Here is a 25,530-nt window from a genome sequence, read left to right as displayed (position 1 = left end):
TCAGGCATGTGAATCTATGAAAGTTCCAATACTGGATTAAATGACTATTTCAGCGGATTCCAGCTAAAGCAGAAGGGTGATGATTTATCTCACATTCCATCTGTGTGATGACAAGGCCTCAGGAATGCAATGAAAGGACTAAAACATGCTTAACATTGTCATACATTGAAGGATGTTAAAGTGAACCATGTGCCCTTTGAATTGACCCATTCCATAACTCATTGTATAACCAAGGATGATGAAACCCTTTCTAACAGAGGAGAGACACATTTTTAAGCATTTATCTGATCCTGCTGCAGATCAAAAATATACACATTTGGAAACGATATGTAGTGATATATTCAGATATTGTAATAATTTTTCACAAATTCTAACTTTTTTGCTCAGTTACTAATCTTGAAATATATTAGACCTTATGAAGTGTGAAAGAAAACTGGGAGCACAAGATTAGTCAATGCACTCAATTCATTTATTAATGGAAGAAGAAATGTAAAGAAATTCTTACAGTGGATGGAGTTAATTCTTGCTTCAGAAGAGTGTGAACAACAAAGGTCAAGACAGTTGCCAGAGTCACAACCACAGGAATGACAGCAGAGTTAACACTCTGCACATATCCAGCTTTTTCCAATATCTTCTTTTCTAATTTCCTCATACCTGTAAAAAAATTTACATGAACAGCTAAAGATGAGCTTTTTACCATTGCAACAATACAACTAAAATGTTCCTCTGCATACTAATGGTAGGCAGTGTTTTATGAAACACACATTCAATGCTTAAAAGTGATAGTAAACATTGTCTCTGGTGCCCCAAAAATGATGAAGAAAAAGTCCTAGGACAGAATGCTGAACAATGTCACTCACCCCCCAGTACTGAGATCATGCCGTAAATCCATCGTTCTTTTACTCACAACGCCATCGCAGTTTCGACCCAGTCATATGCAAGCCAATCTTGACCCTGCTCCCCATGGGAACAGTCCAGCCCGAACTAGCAGGCCATGTTCTCTCTAGACTGAAAGCAAGCGTCCTAGGACCAGTTTCGGGGTATCACCCATATCAGTCAGGATAGCTTGACTCCGGTGGCAGGGTGAGTACAACTGGGCATACCCGTCCCACTTAGGGCAACAATTGCAAAAAATCAGTAAGTGATGGGCAGAAAGCTGAACAATGTCAAAGAATGGCAAACTGGACAGAACTCACACAATACATCAGCAACACCCTATAAACATCTAGAAAATCTCAGGTGATCAATGAATTGAGAGAATTTCTTTGGGTCTAAAAGAGGGATCAGTACTAGAAGTCAATGAGGCAAAATTTCAAAATAGTCCATCAAATCAGAACCCTTTCTTTTAATGTCTTTGCCGATGTAAGGACAGCTAGTATAGACTCTAAGGACTTAAATGGAGGGCCTGTCTAATGCAAACTGCAAATATCAAGTAGGAAGTCAGCAATCAGTTAAGCAGAAGGGACATCTAAAAACTTCAAAGCAGACGTCCTATCATCAGTTCTCCTTAGCAATAGCTCTCCAGACATTACTACTCACATGACAGCATATTTAAATCATGAAAATGAGAACAAGCAGAACCAGAGTAAAGACTTTCTAAAAACTGCTGGACAGATCGAGTCCCACAGGAAATTGTATCTATCCTTTATTGAGGAGCACAATCCATGAAAAATCCTTCCAGTGAATATTACATACTATTAATGGAGCATGGCCATGGATCTGCTTCAGGATAGCCAGCAGACCAATTGCCTCAATCTGTGAGTGAGCAAATCTCAGAAACCTGAATTATGGAGAAGAATTGGTTGCCCATGATGAAATGCAAGAAGATTTTGAATGGTATGGGGAAAGTGTAAAGCAGTACTCAAAGACTCAGGAGGATAGTCTTGAATTTAGGTAGGCATAGTCATAAAAGGTTTGCAGATTATGAGGCCTATTCCTCTGCCAATATGATTGCCTAGCTGGAGAAGGTTCAGGATATGTTTGGGTGATGCTAATGAGCTGAAGTCTTTCATGTCAACCCATGGTTCCATGTTGTCTGTAAAGTGTAGTAGAGAGGTCAGAATGAAAGTGGCCTTTTCCATAAGGTATCTTGTTGCATGCTGACAGAGCAAATTAAATGGGTAAGTGCTCAGGATTTTAGCAATGTAGAATGTTTCATGTTTATTTGAAGGGGTTAGATGAGGTAGGTAGTGGAAGATTTGCCTGGCAAACAGATAAGTGGGAATGGAGGAGTCGATGAGTGTGGGATGAGGGGCCTAATATATCTAGGCAAGCGGTATATCGATAAAGGCCTGCAACTCCAGGGAGTAATAGAGATACAAGGAAGATGGATATAGTGACAGATTAAAACATGGTTTAGTGAAAGGATAATTAAATTATAGGAAAACTAAATTTACAAAGTTAGAGTCTTTAAATGCAAATCAATTGGATCAAAGAAGGGTATGGGCAGTGTCATGTAAATAAATTCCAGGGCTGCAAAGGCACATGTAACGCAAATGAGAGGAGAGGCACAACACATGCAAATGAAACTCAAAAGAAAATAATATTTTCAGTTCACTCACAATACCGTTTAGGAAGCAGTGCTAACAATCAAGTCAAAGGGATGCTGCTGTATAATCAAAAAATAGGTTGGGTGGCAGGTGCACCAATCATTCATAAGAAAGTGGCTTTGCAGTACAATCACAGGACAATTTGGGGTGCACAACCACCAATCAGACAACAAGCTGTTGCAAAGCCAATCTGTCTTGCTTTGCCAAATGTATATTGTTTGCCACTTTTGGCACTGCTAATGTATGTAAATGAATGAATTATGAATTGTATAGTTATTACAAACCACATACACAAATTCAAATACAAGGCAGAAGCTTTTAAAGAAGAGCAGAGTCGCTTTTAACAAATCACTTCTTTTAACTGTATATTTATCCAAAGGACACTTTAATTAGCTTTCCCAAGTACCTTATTGTCAGGGATCTATTTGTTTGCTCTATAAAGCAGGAAGTTAAATGCTGCAAAGCTGCTGACAAGTTCCATATTTGTCGAATTAAAACATTACTGTTTTGCTAAATAGCAAGATAGGATTCTAAATTTTCTAAAACTTGAGAATAAAAGGATGGCTCGTTGTGACAGCAGCAGATTACATGGGTCTGTGATTTTTTCTTGTAGGGACAAAATCGACAGCTGTTAGTTTGGCACGTGAATTTCCACTCCTGTTTAGCTCGCCTGTAGATCACTGACATAATATCGATGCACACAACATTAAAAAAAAGTGTCATAAATATTGTTAACCAAAATATCGCCTTCCAATACTTTAATGAAAAACCCACAAATATTGTTGGTAAAATTATCAATTTTTTACTTACACCCAAAACACAGATATTGCGGAAACACAAATATTGTCACCATAAATCAAACATGTAATATGTCAAAAATATAGATGCAACAAATATCCACTACGATAATATATTCAAAATAATGACATCATTAATAAATATTAAAAAACAACTTTCACGTAAAACAACTATTTAAAATAATCATAAAACATTTTATGCACATGCTTGAATTAAAAAAAAATATATTGCATCAACAAAATATTTACAATTCACCCCAACAAAATATAGAACTAAATTCATAACAATCCACAAACTCACATTTGGTGAGAAAAATTATGTCTAATATATTTGTGTTATACAAAATGTTTCTACTTGGTGACAGACATTTCTGAAAGGGAATTCACAAGTATGCAGACACACTTACTTGGAAGATTGTGTTAATTCTGGTATGTCAAGATGGCGGACATGAATGAAAGAAAATTTACAGAATCTGGTAGTCCTTCATCTCTCACCACTTTTTTGACTGCCCAATAGAGATGATACAGAAACGTTTAAAAATGCCGGCCATATCACTTTATTGAAATCATGGCATTGAAAAAGGCAAAAATCGCTAAAACGTGTTTGCCTCAATAAATCATCATTACTTTAATGAATGGACCATGGTTACCAAACCAAACTCCCGCAGGTACAGATCTAGAATGTGCAGGAATACGGCAGGGCGAAGGTACTACTCTTCAATTGGCCCACATTTGGTGAGAAAAATGACGTCCAATATATTGGTGTTATGCAGCTTTTTTCTACTTAGTGACAGGAAGTACTTTAATGGAATTCACAAGTATGCAGACACACTCACTTAGAGAACTGTGTTAATTCTGGTATATCAAGATGGTGAACATGAATGAAAGAACATTTACAGAACCTGGTAATCCGTCGTCTCTCACCACATTTTTTACTGCCCAATAGAGATAGGGCAGGAATGCTTAAAAACGTCGGCAATAGCAATCTATGGAAATCATTGCATTGAAAAAGGTGAAAATCGCTGAAATACCTCTGCCTCAATAAATTGGAGTATGGAAACCGCAGAGTGTTTTTGATTCTCCTGTGGGGATTTTGTTGAACATTTAAAGAGTGATGGTCACAACCACTATGGAAGCAACATTGGTAAGGCAAGCTGCATTTTTAAAATGTCTATTTTCACTCTATTTATCGGACCCTGAGCCCCTTGCATACATATGCTGGCAAGAAATTAATAAGATGGAGTATACGAGCCCATGGAGGTTATATTTAACGGAAAGTTTGAATACTTTTATGCTCCAACCTTTTGACGATATGATTAGAAATCAGACTATTTTAAAACAGATTTTAAATCAATCAACTAAATTGGTATCATTCATATTAGATCAGGAGATGACTGCAAAAATAGCACGCCTGGTCGGTTATTAATTTGTATAATAAAATTGAACCCCAATCCTCTCTAACCTCTGTTTTTAAGCCAGCGGTAAGGGATATTTTGCTTAAGCTTAGGTTTGGCCACTATCCAACAAAAGATGGGATACCTAGATGGGTACAAGTTTGGAAATCACAAAAGTGTAGATTATGTGGTTATACTAATGAAACATTACTGCACATTGTATGTATTTGCCCCAAATTGCATCAAGAAAGATTAACACTTTTAAAACCATATTCAAGGAACAAGGGGTGATAATGTGTCGCCAAGCGATAATATTGCGCCTTCAAGGGCGTATTATCAATTTAACAGTTTACTTTGTTAAATTTATTTTTATAGCTGATAAAAAACTGGCTCAGGACGATGTTTTGGTTATGCAATAAGAATAGAAAGTGGCTATGATACCAACTATATTGTTTTTCTTATATTGGCAATGTACCTGGGTAAATTTCAACTATGTCTATCTTTCTCTGATGATATAGTATCTAAGGTATAGGGAAATCTTAAAAAGCACAGATGCATATATATTAAGCATTAAGATTATAATTGGATTGAATATGTGTTACCTTATGCATAGCTTCTTTTACGTAGCTGTTCAAATACCAGAGAGAGGCTGCAAAGACTATTTCTATGGATGGTTTTATTAATATTCATGGTCATTAATAATGAAATGTAATGTTTATATCAGGTTATGGATGAAATATTTTTCTATGACATTTTATGTACTTCCGGTACAAAAGGGGGTGGTGATGGACGGAGCATCTGAACCAATCAAAAAAAAAAAAAAAAAAAAAAAAAAACCAATCAAACACTCACACCCAGTCAAAAGATCTGGGTTTGATCCATCACCGTTCTTTAGCCCACTCTGCCACCCCAGTTCAGACATGGCTATATGCAAATCAGTTTGACCCTGTGCCTCATGGGAACAGTCCAGCCCGAACTGCCAAGCCATGCCTTCCCTGGACCGGAAACAAGCTTCCGAGGACCGGTTTCTGGCATTCCAGCCGTCTTCAGCCCGGCTTGCTTGAATCCAGTGGCAAAGTGAGCAAGGGACTCACGTCTGAGCATACCCTGCCACACTTATGGCAGCCAAAGCGGTACAAAAGGGGGTGGTGATGGATGGAGCATCTGAACCAATCAAACACTCACACCCAGTCAAAAGATCTGGGTTTGATCCATCACCGTTCTTTAGCCCACTCTGCCACCCCAGTTCAGACATGGCTATATGCAAATCAGTCTGACCCTGTGCCTCATGGGAACAGTACAGCCCGAACTGCCAAGCCATGCCTTCCCTGGACCGGAAACAAGCTTCCGAGGACCGGTTTCTGGCATTCCAGCCGTCTTCAGCCCGGGTTGCTTGAATCCAGTGGCAAAGTGAGTAAGGGACTCACGTCTGAGCATACCCTGCCACACCTATGGCGGCCAAAGCGGTACAAAAGGGGATGGTGATGGACGGAGCATCTGAACCAATCAAACACTCACACCCAGTCAAAAGATCTGGGTTTGATCCATCACCGTTCTTTAGCCCACTCTGCCACCCCAGTTCAGACATGGCTATATGCAAATCAGTCTGACCCTGTGCCTCATTGGAATAGTCCAGCCCGAACTGCCAAGCCATGCCTTCCCTGGACCGGAAACAAGCTTCCGAGGACCGGTTTCTGGCATTCCAGCCGTCTTCAGCTGGGCTTGCTTGAATCCAGTGGCAAAGTGAGCAAGGGACTCACGTCTGAGCATACCCTGCCACACTTATGGCGGCCAAAGTGGTACAAAAGGGGGTGGTGATGGACGGAGCATCTGAACCAATCAAACACTCACACCCAGTCAAAAGATCTGGGTTTGATCCATCACGTTCTTTAGCCCACTCTGCCACCCCAGTTCAGACATGGCTATATGCAAATCAGTCTGACCCTGTGCCTCATGGGAACAGTCCAGCCCTAACTGCCAAGCCATGCCTTCCCTGGACCGGAAACAAGCTTCCGAGGACCGGTTTCTGGCATTCCAGCCGTCTTCAGCCCGGCTTGCTTGAATCCAGTGGCAAAGTGAGCAAGGGACTCACGTCTGAGCATACCCTGCCACACCTATGGCGGCCAAAGCGGTACAAAAGGGGGTGGTGATGGTGAAACAAGCTTCCGAGGACCGGTTTCTGGCATTCCAGCCGTCTTCAGCCCCCACTTTTGTACCACTTTATGTACTTCCAACGGTTATAAAGGTATGTTAACACTTCCTCCATAACTTTAAGGATATATATATATAGATATATATGTATACATATATATATATATATATATATATATATATATATATATATATATATATATATATATATATATATATATATATATATATATATATATATATATATATATATATATATATATATATATATATATATATATATATATAGTCGAGGGTCAAACACCCCACAGAAGGACGTTCGCTCACAGTAGCATGGTAAACTAACTTCCAAACAAGATGTGTTTTCGACCATCTCAGTGGCCTTGATTACACATGAAATGTGTTACTGTGAGTAAGCGTCTTTCTGTGCTATTTGACCCTTGTCTTAGTCATTTTGTCGGTGGACTGCTCCAGCTTTTGCGCTCCACCTCTCATGGGCCCTAGGTCTTCTTTCGAGCAGTTGGTTTGGATAGATAGATAGATAGATAGATAGATAGATAGATAGATAGATAGATAGATAGATAGATAGATAGATAGATAGATAGATAGATAGATAGATAGATAGATAGATAGATAGATAGATAGATAGATAGATAGATAGATAGATAGATAGATAGATAGATAGATAGATAGATAGATAGATAGATAGATAGATAGATAGATAGATAGATAGATAGATAGTTATATTCAAAACTATAAGGCTATATCAAACATTAAAAATAAAACCTAAATTAGCTTTTACTAAAGAAGGACATAACTGATAAAATAAAAGTAGTTAAATTATAAAACATTTGAATCAACAGTATAAAAGACACACTCATTTTGTCAACTACATACTTCAAAAATGACAACTGCTGCAAGGCGAGGAAACTCTGCCGGATATTATGACTAGACCCTTGAAGAAGCCCCTTAAAGGAGAAATAGATGCATCTCAACATCTACCTAGCCAAGTTAAATTTACATTTAAACTAAAATTTACTAGCACATACATTTAAAAAAGTAAAATAATTAACAAACCACTCTCTAATTTCTATCTTTTTAGATGTACTTCCCAAACGAAAACACTACGACTTTGAAGGGTGATAAGCTGCCAGAAGAAAACACCTATCAGAAACCAGCACCCAAATAGAACAAACTAAGTATACATAATTTATTAAAAAATAGAAACTCACTCCTATAGCGAGTAAAAATAATCCTAAGGACCTCAAAATCTACAAACTACCAACAAATAAACATTTTAAATTAAACTGGCACTTTTTTCTTCAAATAGAAATCACCTGCTCCACATTAGATCACACCCAACAGAAAAGCTGCCAAAAAGTTTAAAACATTTAAAAACAACATCCATGTAACTATGAAAAATTGAACTAGCTGCATAGTTTTATAGGTAAATAACAAATACAATACACATCACATCCCAGCCCAACTACCATCTATACCCAATTTAAAAGTTTAATTGCACAAACTAAAAAAAATCTCCTTCCCCTAGAAAATTTCTAAAAATAGAAATACCTGAACATTCAAAAATGCACATACTAAGTAACCTTTCCTTTAATATGACAATCTAAACAATGATAAATGAATCCTAATATTCTCTACAGCAGAAAACATATGTCACTCAGAAATACACCATACATGGTAAATATCAAAAGTATCCCTTTTATGTATGCCATACTACGAAATAAAGCAGCACTTACTACAACCTCTTAAACCACATTAAACAGAAATCACTACTACGCACACAAAAAAATCATAGACTTTGAATAAGCCATGACTCAGGCCATTTTAAGGATTTACCCCCACACAGCCATACAAGGCTGTTACTGTCATTTCAATAAAAGCATGTGGAGACACCTCCAACAATCTGAACTAAGTGTAGAATATGCTTCTAAAAGCCAATTTGCCTTTGAACTTTAAAAACATGATAGCACCAGCCTTTGACCCTGTCATTGAGGTAGCTAACTACTACCATTTTCAAATAGAAAGCCCTTTCTACCAACAAATTGAAGACAAACTAATTCTCCCCTAATGGATTATTTTGGAAACACTTGGGTTAGCAGACTGCATCACTCCAGACACAGATACCAACTCAAATTGCATATACCAGGGTGCAATGTCTATGACAGCACCCTGGCACGGGAAGCCAAGACACACACGCAGTTGAAAGATGGCACAATGCTTTCCAATCCACATTAGGCAGAACCCAACCTACACTCAACAAATTTATAGAAGCATTACAAAATAAGCAAAGCTACCAACTGCTATAAACGTAGCAATCTGTAAACCAAATTGCACCTAAATGTAGCAAGCAAACTAAAATAATGTATAGCGTGCTACAATGTAAAGTCAAACTTTTGATTAAAAAAGGAGTAAATTACTTAGAAGTAACAGCAAAAAATCCCATTCTTAAATATATAACTTACAGAAGTCACAAAATCTAAACCAACAAGACAAATCATTTTTTATATAAATAATGCATTATTTTATTACATCATTCTAAACATTAACTAAAACGCCAATGTTAAACACATAAAAAAGGTAAACCTCACCAACAAAAAGGTTGCTCAATCCATCACGTAAAATAAAAAAAACATAAACCACATATTTCCATTAAAAAAACACATTATACTTACACACTCAATAAAATATAAAATTTCTCACCCATATGAAATAAAATAAATATGAGTTCCTGTTCCGTATCTGCAGATCTTCCTCTGTATTCACGTAGTCAACAATAATAATCCACCTAAAACTAGAAAAACATTTTCCAAAAACTCCCAAGAAAATGCAAAATTAAATTAAATCCAATAGACATCCCTCAAAGCAATCCAAAATATCAAGAAACTACACAAACCCCAAAAAAGTGTTCAAAAAAATAACTGCTCACCGAAACAAAAAAAACAGATAGAAATCAAAGTAAAAAATATTAACCCTCATCATTACTGACCATGAAGGGGCGCAACTGTTCTCTATTGAAACCTGACCTAACGAGGCAAATGCACGACGCATGGAACGAGACCTTGGACAACTTCTCCCTTACACAATCTGGTACTGTTGCTGTGCACAAACTAAGCTTATTTCCATAAACCACAAACCCAAGCTTTTGCATTAGAAGTTTTTGCACCATGCATATGTCACTTAACGAGATAGCGCGATTTGACCCTGCTCACTTTTCTCAATGCCTAAAATGTGGGCTTCTCAATGCCGACTTTGCTCACCTGACCTGGACTTTTAGTGCTGTGGCTGACTACTTGTCCAACATTTTCACTCTACTATCTATGATGATTGGCGTCACACTGGCCCCCTGCCCACCCCTTGCACTCCTGGGGTGCGTTGATGATGACCCCAAGGCAATGCACCACTTTACTGCTATTGTTCTGCTACATACCAAGCGTGGTCGCAGGATATATGACAACCCCTGAGAGACTACTTGTTTATGTTGGACACTGCCAACTCGGAATGAATTGGTAAATCACCCCCCTTCCTTGTTTTTTTTTAGTTTTCTGCCTCAGAAATTGACTGCTACTGTGCCATGAATACTCAATCAATCAATCATAGGCATTTATAGAGCGCTCTACTTACCCGGAGGGTCTCAAGGCGCTAGGGGGGGGGTGCTGCTACTGCCCGAACAGCCAGGTCTTGAGCTTCTTCCTGAAGGCGAGGTGGTCTTGGGTCAGGCGCAGGTGGGTCGGGAGGGAGTTCCAGGTCTTGGCGGCCAGGTAGGAGAAGGACCTTCCTCCTGTTGTCGTTCTTCGGATGCGGGGGACGGCGGCGAGGGCGTGACTGGCTGATCGGAGGTGTCGTTTGGGAGCGTAGAAGTTGATGCGGTTGTTGAGGTAGCTCGGGCCTTGATCGTGAAGAGCTTTGTGTGCGTGGGTAAGGAGACGGAAGGTGATTCTCTTGCTGACCGGGAGCCAGTGCAGGTCTCTTAGGTGTCCGGAGATGTGGCTGTGTCGTGGGATGTCGAGGATGAGTCTGGCTGAGGCGTTCTGGATCCGTTGGAGTCTCTTCTGGAGCTTGGCGGTGGTTCCGGCGTAGAGGGCGTTGCCGTAGTCCAGTCGGCTGGTGACGAGTGCCTGGGTGACAGTCTTCCTGGTCTCGGTGGGGATCCACCGGAAGATCTTCCGTAGCATGCGCAGGGTGTTGAAGCATGACGAGGAGACGGTGTTGACTTGCTTGGTCATGGAGAGGGAGGAGTCCAGGATGAAGCCCAGGTTGCGTGCGTGGTCTGTCGGTTTGGGTGCGGTGCCCAGGGCGGGGGGCCACCAGGAGTCGTCCCAGGCGGAGGGCGAGGATCCCAGGATGAGGACTTCCGTCTTGTCCGAGTTCAGCTTCAGGCGGCTGGTCGACATCCACTCGGCTACCTCTTTCATTCCTTCGTGAAGGTTGGCTCTGGCGGCGGCGGGGTTGTTGGTCAGGGAGAGGATCAGCTGGGTATCATCGGCGTAGGAGATGATGTTGAGGTTGTGTTGGCGTGCGATGGCCGCGAGGGGGCTCATGTAGACGTTGAAGAGGGTTGGGCTCAGCGAGGATCCTTGAGGGACGCCGCAGATGACTTCGGTGGCCTCTGACTTGTACGGTGGTAGACGGACTCTCTGTGTTCTTCCGTCGAGGAAGGAGATGATCCATTCCAGCGCCTTCTCCTGGATTCCGACGTTGCTGAGGCGATGCACTAGGGTGCGGTGGCAGACGGTGTCGAAGGCCGCGGAGAGGTCTAGTAGGATGAGGGCCGCTGTTTCTCCGTTGTCCATCAGGGTTCGGATGTCATCGGTGGCAGCGATGAGGGCGGTCTCGGTGCTGTGGTTGGCTCGGAAGCCAGACTGTGAGGGGTCGAGGGATCCGTTTGTCTCGAGGAAGGCGGCCAGCTGCTTGTTGACGGTCTTCTCGATGACTTTGGCTGGGAACGGGAGCAGCGAGATGGGGCGGTAATTCTTGAGCTCGGTGGGGTCCGCTGTTGGTTTCTTGAGTAGAGCGCTGAGTTCGGCATGCTTCCAGCTCTCAGGGAAGGTGGCGGTGGTGAAGGAGGTGTTGATGATGTCACGCAGGTGGGGTGCGATGACGGCGTCGGCCTTTTCGAAGACGTGGTGAGGGCAGGGGTCGGTCGGAGATCCGGAGTGGATGGAGTTCATCATGCGGACGGTTTCTTCGGTGCAGATCGGAGTCCAGGCGCGGAGGGTGGTGGTGGGGGGCGGTGGTTCGGTCGAGTTGGACGTGGCGTTCGTCGGTTGGGTGTTGAAGCTGTTGTGTATGTCCGCGATCTTGTTGTGGAAGTAGGAGGCGAGGGAGTTGCAGAGTTCTTGCGATGGGGTGATGTCGTTGTTTCCGGCGTTGGGGTTGGAGAGCTCTTTCACGATGTTGAAGAGTTCCTTGCTGTTGTGTGCGTTGTTATCCAGCCGGTCCTTGAATGCGGTTTTCTTGGTGTCGCGGATCAGTTGGTGATGCTTCCGGGTGGCAAGCTTGAGGGTGGTCATGTTGTCCGGTGTTGGCTCCCTTCTCCAGGCTTTCTCGAGGGCTCGGCAGTTCTTCTTGGAGCTCTTGAGTTCGACGGTGAACCACGGGGCCTTCTTGCTGCCGGGTCTGCTGGGCGGGGTCCTCAGTGGGGCGAGTTCGTCCGCGCAGTTGCTGATCCACTTCGTGAGGTTGTTGGCGGCCTGGCTGGGGTTCGCTGAGCTGGCGGGAGGGTGCTGGCTCAGGGAAGCGGCGAGCTGGTCGGCTGTGATCTTGCGCCAGCTTCTGCGGGCGACCTGTTGCTGGTGGTGGTGGGTCGTCGTTCTTCTGAAGGTGAAGTGGACGCAGCTGTGGTCCGTCCAGTGGAGTCCTGTGGCGTGGCTGAAGGCGATGTCTTTGCTGGATGAGAAGACGGCGTCGATTGTGTGTCCGGCGAGGTGGGTGGGGGTGGTCACTAGTTGCTTGAGTCCGAGGTTGGTGAGGTTGTCGAGTAGGGTGGTGGTGTTGCGGTCGTTGTTGTTCTCCAGGTGGAAGTTGAGGTCCCCCAGGAGGATGTAGTCAGCGGAGGGGAGGGCATGCGGGCTGACGAAGTCGGCGATGTCCTCGCTGAATTGGGTGCGTGGTCCCGGGGGTCGGTAGATCAGGGTGCCTCTGAGGGTGGTCTTCGGGTCGGTGTGGATCTGGAAGTGTAGGTGTTCGGCGGTAGTCAGGATGTCGTCGGTGAAGGTCGTGATGCGGATGGTGTCCCTGTGGATGATGGCGATGCCTCCTCCTGTCTGGTTGGCGGTGCGGTCCCTCCGGATGATCTTGTAGCCCTCTGGGATGGCGATGGCGATGTCGGGCGCTGAGGAGGCGTTCATCCAGGTCTCCGTGAGGAAGGCAACGTCAGGAGCAGTGGTGTTGATGAGGTTCCAGAGTTCGATGGCGTGTCTGTGGACTGAGCGGGTGTTGCCTCTTTCCTCCCCTGGCTGTTCCCCAAACGTCCTTTTCTTTATTGCTTAGATTTGTGTACAGACTTGCATATCCAAAAGCTACCAGCTCCAACTCTACTGCTTTTAATTTGTCATGACTTTGGGCATCCTGATGTTGTCTATTGTTTTCATGTGAAAAATATGATAACGTTTGAAAAAAATAGTCAAATATATTGGTTTAATTAGAAGAGTTCTGTTGCCACAGTCCATTCTGCTGGTTATGAGTGCGTGAGTGACGGTCCTTCTGCAGTCAGGGGGGATCCATTTGAAGGTCTTACAGAGGATGCAAAGGCAGTTGAAACTAGTGGAAACTACGGCGTTGATCTGGCGGTTAATGGAGAGGGAGGAGTTGAGGATAAAGCTGAGGTTCCGAGTGTGGTCTGTAGGGGTGGGTGGGCTCCCGAGGGCGGAAGGCCACCAGGCGTTGTCCCAGGCGGCAGTGCAGGGTCCGAGGATGAGGACCACTGTCTTCTCGGAGTTCAGCTTCAGGCAGCTGTCTTTCATCCAGGCTGCCACGTTCTTCATTCCTTCCCGGAAGCAGAGTCTGGTGTCTTTGGGATTATTTGTGGGTGAGAGGATGAGCTGTATGTCGTCGGCATAGGATACAATGCTGAGCGCAAGCTGTCTGACGATGGCGGCGAGTGGGCCAAGTAGATGTTGAAGAGCGTGGGACTGAGTGGTGATTCCTGGGGTACTCTGCAGTTGTTTTCCGTGGGTTCGGAGAGGAAGGGTGGGAGTCGAATCCTCTGGGTTCTGCGGGAGAGGAAGGATTGGATCCAGTCAAGGGGGGCTCCTTGTATACCTGCGTCGTGAAGTCTGACTGCGAGCGTGCAATGTGAGACGGTGTCGAAGGCTGCGGAGAGGTCTAGAAGGATGAGGGTCACGGTGTGTCCCTGGCCCAGGAGCATGCGGATGTCGTCAGTGGCGGCGAGGAGGGTGGTCTCGGTGCTGTGGTTGCTGCGGAATCCAGACTGGGAGGTGTCTAGGATGGAGTTCTCTTCGATGAAGGCAGTCAGCTGGGTGTTTACGAGTTTCTCTGTGACTTTGGCCTCAAAGTGGAGGAGAGAGATGGGCTGGTAATTTGTTAGGTCCGTTGGGTTGGCCGTTTGCTTCTCGAGGAGGGGTTTCACCTCCGCCTGTTTCCAGTCGTCTTGGCAGCTGCCGGATCTGAGGGAAGCATTGATGGTACGTCCTAGTTCGGGTGCGATGACGGTGGCGGTCCTGTGGAATATGTGCGGTGGTCAGGGGTCTGTTGGTGTTCCTGAGTGTGTTTCCTTCATGGTTGCGGTGATGAGTAAGACAGTGGGATCCCAGGACGTGATGGTGGGCTTGTCTGCTGAGGTGGGTAGTGGGCTGGTGTCCGGGGCTGGTTCGCTGAGGTCGTCATAGGGGGCCTTGATCTTCCGATGGAAGTAGGCACATAGCTTGTTGCAGAGTTCCTGGGAAGGTGTGACGTCCGTGGCTTCGCAGGTGGGTTTTGCGAACTGCTGTATGATGTTGAACAGTTCCTTGGCGTTGGTCGTGTTGGTCTGGACTTTGTCTCTTATGAAGGTCCGTTTGGTGTCTCTTATGCGCTGGTGGTATTCCTTCAGGGCACTCTTGTGGTTGTTCAGTGTTTCGCTAGGTTTTCTCCAGGCATCTGCAGGAGTGTCTGGCTTCTTGAATTTCTGTGGTGTACCAGGCGGCCTTCAGAGGGCATTGTTTGGTGGGGAGGCGGAGAGGTACAAGCTTGTCCTAGCAGCAGGAGACCCCGCGGTGGAATTTCCAGGCTGCGGTGTTTGAGTCGGTCGTTTCAATGGGGGTGTTTTGACAGAGGGTGGTGTTGAGGTGTTCCTCTGTGACCTTGCTCCAGTTCCATCATGGCGGGCGCAGGGCGGGACTAGGTGCGGTGGTCGTGTTGAAGGTGAAGTGGATGCACTGGTTTTCCATCCAGTGGGGCTGGGTGGTGTGGCTGAAGAGGATGTTTGTTCCCCCCGCGAAGATGGGGTCGAGGGTGGGACCCGCTCTGTAGGTGGGTGTGTTGACAAGCTACTTCTGTCCTAGGTTGGCGAGGTTGTAGAGGAGAGTGATGGAGTCTGGGTCGTTGCAGTTATTGACATGGAAGTTCAGGTCCCCAAGTAGATTGTAGATTGTAATCCATGGAGGTGATGGTGTGCGGCAAGCTCGGAGATGGTAGTTGTAATCTGGGTGGGAGGTCCTGGTGGTCTGTAGATGAGGGTGCCGTGTAGCGTGGTCCTGGGGCTGGTCTGGATCTGGAAGTGGAGGTGTTCTGTGTAACAGTGGGGGTTACTCGTGCTGGAGGTGGAGAGTCAGAGGGGGGTCTTGTGTGCAATGGAGAGTCCTCCTCCTGGGCGGTGTGGGCGGTCCTTTCTCTGGATCTTGTAGCCATCAGGGATGGCAGTGGCGATGTCGGGCCGGAGGTGGCGTTGGTCCAGGTTTCAGTGAAGAAGGCGACGTCAGGTGAGAGGGTGACGATCATGTCCCAGATTTCTACGGGAAGTCGGAGCAGGGAGCGTACGCTGAGAAGGATGCAAGTCACGGTTTTGGTGGTGCATGCATCAGGCGGGCCTTCGGCGGTAGTGGGAACTTTGTCGATGGTGAAAGATCTACGGCAGGGTCTGCATGAGAACTGCCCATGGGTGGTGTTCAGCGAGGATCTTGTCCAGTCGGCGTGTCTTCCGGGGTCGAGTGCGTGGAGGGTGATTGAGTTGTAGCGGTGGGGTCTAGAAGAACCAGGGTTCCTGGCGCTGGTCACCGGCGGGTTACGTACGGGCGGAGATGGGCTTGCCTTAGGCGCGCCAGCGGCTTGACCGTGCAGCAGTCGCCATTTAGTAGGGGAGTGGGTGGGACCAGAGGTAGGGAGGCCGGAGCAGGGCCAAATCAGGGCGGGCCACAGGGACAGCAGCAGCGGAAAAGGTATGACCAAGAACGCGGGTGAAAAGAAAACACAGTAAATACAGTAAACAGAGGAAAACAATGAGCATACAGTGAGGAAGCAATTCAGAACAAAACAAGGGGACATACCACTGGAATGGAACAGACTGCAGGCAAAGGTGAACCTGCGGTGCAGGGAAGGGCTGCCGGCTCAAACCCTGCTGTGAAATGGGCTCTGTGCTGGAGCGGTCCGGCTGTAAGGCGGAGCTGCTGGGGAGAGTGCAGGCATTGGACCAAGAGACACTTGGCTGGTTACACTTGTGTACACATGGGAGGGCTGCAAGTGGTAAATTCCTGTTGTGCACATCCCAAGTACTGTGTACAGGTAGCCTGGCATGGGAGGGACTGTGCAAGGCTCGGTATTGACCTGGGATAGGCCTTATAATATTGATGTAGGGAAAGGCATTTTGTTTTACTGTTTGGTCTGTAGTTTCCCTCCATTATACACTATGGGGAAGACTGTCATAGAGCACAGCTCCTATCCCCTTGAGTCTACAGGCACCAGAGTCATACCAATGTACAGTGTGACCTGTCTGAAAAGAGAAACCCTATAAAATCCAAAGTTATAACTGTACAGCTTATGGCTCATCCAGAAATGTCATGTTTCTCTGGCTCTCCTCAGGCTCAGAGCCCAGACATGTTGTCATCCGGCTGGGCTGGGTTAATTACTTTTGCCTACATCAGCAGGAACAAAGGCCTTTCCCCACAAAGGGAGCAATTAACCTTGATTAGGTCAGCTACTGAAGAGAAAGGGGTGGGCAGGACTGGTCTGCAATAGTCAAGCAGCTGTCAATCTGGGCCAGGATGCTTGTTTCCGGTACAGGGAAGACATAGCTTGGCAGTTCAGGCTGGACTGTTCCCATGAGGCACAGGGTCAGACTGATTTGCATATGGCCATGTCAGAACTGGGGTGGCGGAGTGAGCTAAAGAATGATGATGGATTAAACCAAGATCAGTTGACTGGGGGTGAGTGTTTGATTTGCTCCAACGCTCCGTCCATCATCCCCTTTGGTATCGATTTGTTCGTCCTAAGTTGGCAGTGTATGCCCAGCCGTGATTGCCAAACTCAGCAGTCAAAAACATGTAGAGTGACACGAATCTTAAAGATTTGTTGATCTTTTAAAACCCTTCTAATCTATATAATTTGCGTACCTTGGACCGTTTTTGCAAATGATTTTTCCCAAGCGTACATTTTAATTAATTTGATGCAGGTTAAGACTTCATTCATGGTTCTGACACGCCGATCAGTCACATCAATAGCTTTTCTTCGGAAAATTAGAGTAAGCTTGGCCATGAGCATCTGAAACAAAAAGAAATCAGTAGTTAGTTCCTTGCGGTTTTATGTTCCTATCACATGTAATTGAAACTGAAGTGATCCGTGATGCCGACTTGATGGAATGGGAATGCAAACAGCCCTTATTTGTACCCAGTTGGTTAGTGAAGGATCTAACTCGATCCTTTCCAGGAGGGCATAGGGGAATCACCCACCCCAATAAACCTTTGGAAAAATGCTATCAAACACTCTATTTTAAAGCACAGTTTACAATGTATATTGAACATGATAGAGCATTCTTTTTATAATAAATATCGTAGTGAAGGAGAGCTTTTGGAAAAGTACCAATAGGTGGCAAAATAGTAAGCAGTACTACCAGTCCAGCTTTTACTATGACATTCTATATAAAGACCTTTAGAAATGTCCACAATTTCTATTGTTTCCCTAGTTAGGTTATAGTTAGGTTCACATGTTACACATGCTAAACCTTAGAAATGTAGCAGCTATAGTTATCTAAAGAAAATGTGCACACTAAGGTAACTATCACTCGCACCCCAGCCCATGCCCAGTTTTCTCATTAATAAGTTCACTGCATGTTGCAGTGATATTATTAATGGTGTCATAAAAGATGTCATGACTGGTCTACTATGTGGGGTAATTAGAAGTGCATGGAGAGGGCACTAGTTATATTTACTTGAGATAACTATAACATTAACTGCAGAATTTCTATGGGGTTGTGTGCACAAAATATGAGCCTAACTAAAACATCCCTTAACTTCAGGTTTTTAATGAATTTAAATGGTGTTTTAAATGCTTTTTCCCAACCATAACATCCCAGTAAACTTTGGGTTTTTTCAGTGAATTTCTAGGGGTTTTTTTAAATGTAAAGTTATATTTAATTACCATATGTTAATCCAACCATTTCCACGCCCAGCCTCTGGTCGTATGAGGCAGGGAATGGCTACAGGGCCTGACCTGTGGCCAGGCCCTGCAATCAGCCACTGCATTGAGCCAACCCCATGCTGCACCTGGCCTTTGGCCACATGCAGTAGGGAGATGGCCACAAAGCCTGGCCTGTGGCAGGCTCTCTGGACAATGCTCATCATAGAGACCTTATCTCCCTGGGGACAGGTGCATTTTTGGGGGAAATAGAGGGACACATGAACCCAGCTGACCAGGCTGCTTTTGGCACCGGGAAGCACATACCCAGGGGCATGGTGTGCTTTTTAGGAGTAGGGGGCATAAGCCCCCTCCCCGGGCCTCTTTTGGCCCCGGGAAACCCATTGCCCAGGCCCAGCACCATATTTCAGGGTGAGGGGGCACATGGTCTGCCTCCCAGGGCAAATTTTCCCCATGGCCTAGTTGAATATCAAAAATAGGATGAGGGTATGTTGCTCCCCTCCCTGGGTTACTATTGGCACCATGGGCCACATCCGCAGGAACAATGCATTTTCTGTAGGGAGTGGGGCATATTGCAGCTCTTCCCAAGCAGAATTTTACTCCAGAAGTTCCATCCCCTGGGACCAGCACTATATTTATGGAGGAGGGGGCACGTGGCCCCCCTCCCCCGGTTGAATTCGGCCCCAGGACCCCATCTCCAGGGGCCCAGCCAACAAAGGTAGGTGCCCTGGTGCCTACCCAAGGTACCCACTACAGTTTCTTTGGGAGCTGCGTGGAAGGCCCAAGGCCCCCACGGCCCTTGTTGGCTCATCGCCTTCAGCAGGAGCCAGCATTGCTCCCACCCCCAGGGAGCAGCTAAAAATGCTGCTTAATGTAGGCGAGAGCAATCTTTGCATCTGGTTCCCTGACCACTATATCCAAGGGGTTGGCTCCCTGGGACATAGCAAGACCCGGACCTGAAGGATGGGGTCCGCAGGCAGAACCCCAGAATATTGCAGCATAAATTTGAACATTTTACAACACAAAAATTAAAACTTTGCTGCCCGCAAATGGAAATTCTGCTGCATTATTGCAGCAATTTGTTTTACGATAAATCATTCCTTTTCAGACTTAAATAAATGGAAAATGTTTTAGCAGAGGATTCTACAAAGAAATAGGCATGTTTGAAGTGTTTGATAGTATTTGTTTGCTATCTTCTCCTTTGTGGTAACATTCTGAAGCATATGTTAGTTCAAGCACAATAGCACTTGGGATGTGCTATTGAAACATTACAAGGTTTTTAGTTAAACCTCCATTGCTATATTCATAGCGTTGAACAGGGCCTTGTATTACATTACATTTCTTATGTTTCTGTCCAATGAAAATGATTTGCAAGTATGCGTTTCAGAAATTAGCACTCATATTGATTTACTGTGCAAGAAACATTTTAGTGCTGCCATTCTACATAATAACATTCCATGACATTGTGCTCTGTCTTTGTTTAAAACATTGCAAGGGATCTGTAAACATTATGTCATTTTGCTTTAGACATTTGAGCCTTTTAGATTTTAGGCTTTAGACATTTTTATATTCAACCTTTAAACATTTTAAAAGTGCTGTTTTATTTTAGATATGTGTTGTTCACATGATTATTACTCACGTAATGTCATTCTGCTGTTGTACTAGAGAGGGCTAGATGTGCCGTGGTCCTTCTGTATTACCGCTTGTTATTATTAACTTCATTATTTGACAAATCTGTGCTGTGACTACTCAATTACTTAAACCACATTGCATTTTTGCATGTATTTATGAATCTGGCTTCAGAGTCTAACTTTTTAACTTCTATAATAATAAATATCACATTTAAAGAAATATATAAACTGAAAACTGAAAGGTGCCCAGTTCTGCATATTTTTCCTTGGTGGTCTCTCTTTTCTGCAAATCGACTCTCCTAAATACTAACTGAGCCAGAATGGCAACATGTGTATGTATGTGTGTGTGTGTGCGTGTTTTGTGTGTGTGTCTGGCTGGTTTGTGCATTTACTGTCTGGTGTATATTAAGGGTGTTTGTATAAATGTATCGGCATGTATACATTTATCTGTGTCCTGAGTGGGTGTTTCAGGGACCTGGTCTGTGTCTGATATGTGTGAGCGTATCATGTTCAGTGCATCAGTGGTGTGAATGTTTAGTGTCTGCGTTATGCTTCTGGGTGGCGTGTAAAGTGTGTATGCACATGTGTCTGGTTCGTTTGTATGCATGTATGTAGTGTGTGTGCGTGCTTTGGCATCTGTGTTTTGTTGTCTTTCATGGGTGCTTTGTGGTATGCTTGTGTGTGGCGTTATTCAGGCCCCTGCAGCCTCTTTAGCACAGGGTAGCCCCTGCACTTTAGGGGTCCCATTCACTCTGAGACCTACGAATGCCTGTATGATTAGACTCAGCGGCCCCACCACAATGTCTACGTGTGTGTGTATGTGTGTAAGAGAAAGAGATAGAGATTCAGCTGCATCTTAGGGGGTATATATGTGTCAGGCGCATGTGTGATTCAAGCATGTGTCTGACGTGTGTGCAAGCTGATGAGTGTGCACAGCGGATAGGCCTGTGTAGGACATATCATCTGTACAGTGCATAGATGGTATCAATGTGTGTTAACTACCTTTTCACTAAATAGAACAGTCTTTGTGCACATGGCAGGCTCTGTGTGTAGGTCGCAATGCCATATAAGGCTGTTATTTAACCAACACTTTAACTCAGCTTCTCATTGGCACTTAATTGAACAGTGTTAATGCAGTCCAGCATCTGTTAGTGCTTCATATGCTATTCTACTCCTTACTGAAAAGGACTCCGATGGGAAGTGAATGTCAGAATTGAAACAGGGTTGCTGCTAGTATCTTTAATAAACAAAGAGATTCTATCAAAAAAGTGATAACGTGGTAAAATTTTTTAATTGGTTTCAATTTTTCTAACAAACGTGCTAGGCTCTCTCTTAAAGGTGAAAAGACCAGAGCGCAATGTGCTTTTTAAAATACCCCTCACACACTAAAAAAATCCAATAGTGTCATGCTTCATCATAGGGGTCTTCCCGCCCCTATAACGGGACGGGGCGTGCTACGACCAAGCGAATACGCGGGAGCACTTATATTGTGACAGTGACTATGTGTGAGTGCACAGGTGTCAGTGAAAGTGTAGGGACCTCAAAAAAGTGAATTAATAAAAAATATAAAAATTCCCTGGCATAGTAGAAAAAATACTTTATTCACTTCTCTAGCTGGGAACATTAAGAAGGGGTTGTGAGGTAGAGCAGTAGCTAGCTACCTAGTCGACATGTTTCGTAAGCAGTCCCCTACTGCTTACTCATCAGGACCAAAAAGCGATCCCTACTAGAATATACTCAGTTGTACAGAATATGCCTACTGTCCTACAAACAGCACAGCAAAAATAAGCTGACTGTTTCGTGCTCCGGGGCATGAGTTGGCCCAGTGAAGCAAAAATAATGATACAAATAGTATCAAAAAGGGACCTATTCTGGTCTACTTTTTAGTTAATTTCAATGCCCCATGAGTTTGCAGGCGAGGGGTGTTCTTCCGCGGTAATGTCCGGCGAGGAGAAGAAGCATTGTTCCCACCCCCGTGCTACGGAGGTTCTCCTCGCCGGACATTACCGCGGAAGAACACCCCTCGCCTGCAAACTCATGGGGCATTGAAATTAACTAAAAAGTAGACCAGAATAGGTCCCTTTTTGATACTATTTGTATCATTATTTTTGCTTCACTGGGCCAACTCATGCCCCGGAGCACGAAACAGTCAGCTTATTTTTGCTGTGCTGTTTGTAGGACAGTAGGCATATTCTGTACAACTGAGTATATTCTAGTAGGGATCGCTTTTTAGTCCTGATGAGTAAGCAGTAGGGGACTGCTTACGAAACATGTCGACTAGGTAGCTAGCTACTGCTCTACCTCACAACCCCTTCTTAATGTTCCCAGCTAGAGAAGTGAATAAAGTATTTTTTCTACTATGCCAGGGAATTTTTATATTTTTTATTAATTCACTTTTTTGAGGTCCCTACACTTTCACTGACACCTGTGCACTCACACATAGTCACTGTCACAATATAAGTGCTCCCGCGTATTCGCTTGGTCGTAGCACGCCCCGTCCCGTTATAGGGGCGGGAAGACCCCTATGATGAAGCATGACACTATTGGATTTTTTTAGTGTGTGAGGGGTATTTTAAAAAGCACATTGCGCTCTGGTCTTTTCACCTTTAAGAGAGAGCCTAGCACGTTTGTTAGAAAAATTGAAACCAATTAAAAATTTTTACCACGTTATCACTTTTTTGATAGAATCTCTTTGTTTATTAAAGTTCTGTTAGGAGGGTGATTCTATCAGTACCTCTACGCTCCCCCTTTGTTTTGGAATTGCTGCTAGTATCCCCACGTGAAACACAACTGATTTGCTTTTATTTTCATGGGGTCATACTTATATCGGTGCATGTGAATTTGGCACCAAGCATTCCCACGGCTAAATTGACATTTTGAACCTGACAGTTGGTCGGTGTAAACGTTACTGTTGTCATTGGTGTTTTAAAGATTGTTATTGATCACAGAATACATTTTTAATTGAATTAATACATAGTTGTGTGTCACAGGTAGTGCAATCGCACCTACACTAGTGCAATCCCCCCATGCTTGCTTTTCCAGCGCAGTATTTTGAGACGATGGTGGTTCTGTGTGCTGAGCCTCCTTTGGGAGTAGACAGGGGCGGCATGATTATCTTTTACTGCTCAGTATTTAGGGAATTGTATTCATGGCACTCAGTGCACCTGGCAATGTAAGCAATTATGCGTAATTTTCAGTTAAAGTACTTCATTCTGAGCATGCGCAGCGAAAAGAAGGTGTAACAATCTAGGAAACACTAAAAGTAATTAAAACATTTCATTTAAGGAGAAAATTCATTGCCTTCAGGCATTTATCCCTACCACCATTGAAGGTTCTAAGCAGTGTTTCTTGATGACGGATCCCTGGAACATTTTAACAGCTGTGCTATATGAAGAGAAATACAGCTTAACTTCAGTTGCTACTTATGCATTTTTCCCAGTAAAACTCTACTTTTATTTTCTCATCTTTCGAGGAAGCAGGCAGCTATTAAGGTTGTGCAGCGCTGCGTAGTGACGACGAGTGCATATACAGCAAATACAATGTCAACTTTTTTGTCTGTCTGCTGGAGACCTTTATTTTGCGACCAAAAAGATTAATTTTGCAGTCATCGCTCTAATTAGCTGCTTTTGCAATTATTTTGTGCATCTCAAAATCGCAAAATCCTGGATGATCTCCTCAGGGTCAATATTGGCTCAAGTGGGGGCCATGCGCCCTCCTACCCTCTGTGAACGGCCAGGCCCTGGGATGGGGTCCCCAGGGTTGAAATCAGTACGGGGGTGTGGGGCCACAAGCCCTCTTCCCCCTCTTCAATACGGCCGGGACCTGGGGGAAGGGGTGCCCGGGGATGGTGACCCCGAGGTCAAAATCAGCCAATGGAGGGGACTCACACGAGCCATCGCCCTCTGCCAAAATATATATATAGATGATTTTATGTTTATCTCTGGTAGATATTCACACCTCGTTGATGATTTCGCGGTTGAACCAAACCCAGCCAGCGACCATAAACCTCTCATTGTTTCCTTACAAACTGGGGCGCGAAAGGGCAAGACTTTTGATTGTCGAATGAAATATAACCATAACGAGGGGATAAAGATAAAATGGGAAAAGATGAATCCTAAGGTCTTTGAGGAGTCTATTATCAAAACTAATTTAATGCAAGTGATGACCTGTTTAAATGAAACATCACAGCCAGATGCATGTGAGGATGTGACTAAGAATATGATTAAACAAGGAAGAAAAGGTAGTTACCCAGTAATAAGGAGGTTTAACACTGAGTGTTCTGCAGCTCAAACTGGATTGAAGAAGACGCTACACGTAGTTCCTCAAGATAGGGACGCGATAAAAACAGCCAGGCAAACTTATAAAAAAGGTTATTGAACAGAGAAAAGACGATTTGAGATAGCAGGCTTGGGATGACCTTGAAAGAGCAAGCGCTCTGAAGGATTCAAGGAGTTTCTGGGAGGTGTTGAATCGCCCGATTTTTTGTGACGAAACTAGGACCATGGATACCAACATAATGGGGCTCGAATGGGAAGTCCATTTTTCCAAAATATTCAACTCAAAGGGTGTCCTATTAAGTGAGTGCAAGGATGACATAACTTTTAACATGCAAACTGCGCAACAGCTTAGTTAATCACTTTCCATGAGTGAAGTAGAGGAGGCATTGAGAAGAAAACAAGTTACTGACCTGTAACTTTGGTTCCCCAGTATTGGTACTTTCATAGATTCCCATGCTTTTTTGTCATTCCCCCGTCGTCTAAATGGGAGCCTCGGTAATAGGAAAATACCATAGCAGTGGGTACAAAAGTGAAAGACAGGACTAGGCCTCATCTGATTTTGTAGCCTATCCGCCTCTTTTTGTAAAAGAGACCAAAAAATTGCAACAACCAATCAGAGTAGCCTCACCCCATAGAACCCTCCTGAGAGAGCCTCAGAGCCTCAGATTTTCGTAGCCGTTGTGTAAAAGTAATTACATTTGCTGAAGGCTGGGCTTTCCCAGGGGAAGCGGGTGGGCGCATGGCAATCTATGAAAGTACAAATACTGGGGAACCAAAGTTACAGGTAAGTAACTTGTTTTCTTGCCCCAGTATTGGACTTTCATAGATTCCCATGCTTTGTATCAGAGTAGCTAGCAGTAATCCGCAAATGCACATTTTGTTACCTGCATATCAGCATAACACAGTATAAGTATTATCATAATTGGCCAAAAAACTTTGTAAGAATAAATAAGTAATATCATCAAATACAAAATGTGCAATAAAGGAAGGAGGGATAGAAGGGAAAGCTCACCGCTCACTGGAATAAATTCCTCAGGACTGCTTGTCCGATTGCTGTATCACTCCTTGTGGAAGAATCCAAACAGTAGTGTTTCGTGAATGAATGGGCCCTGCTCCATGTAGCTGCCCTACAAATGTCCTTGATA

The 25,530-nt window shown here is 44.3% G+C and overlaps 1 protein-coding gene across 2 annotated transcripts in view; it reads right to left on the bottom strand.

Annotated features, from left to right (window-relative positions):
• Positions 1-25,530, bottom strand: part of ABCC12 (ATP binding cassette subfamily C member 12) — a 1,077,363-nt gene that overhangs the window by 494,533 nt on the left and 557,300 nt on the right. For both annotated transcript variants that reach the window (XM_078670535.1, XM_078670536.1), the window contains 2 exons: positions 17,457-17,604; positions 506-654 (listed from right to left, as the gene is read on the bottom strand). In XM_078670535.1, coding sequence (XP_078526661.1) covers positions 506-654; positions 17,457-17,604 — 297 coding nt within the window. The remainder of the gene's footprint in view (positions 1-505; positions 655-17,456; positions 17,605-25,530) is intronic.

The sequence above is a fragment of the Lissotriton helveticus genome, chromosome 12 (assembly GCF_964261635.1).
Source record: "Lissotriton helveticus chromosome 12, aLisHel1.1, whole genome shotgun sequence".
NCBI lineage: Eukaryota > Metazoa > Chordata > Amphibia > Caudata > Salamandridae > Lissotriton > Lissotriton helveticus.
This window is presented reverse-complemented; position numbering and strand designations above follow the sequence as displayed.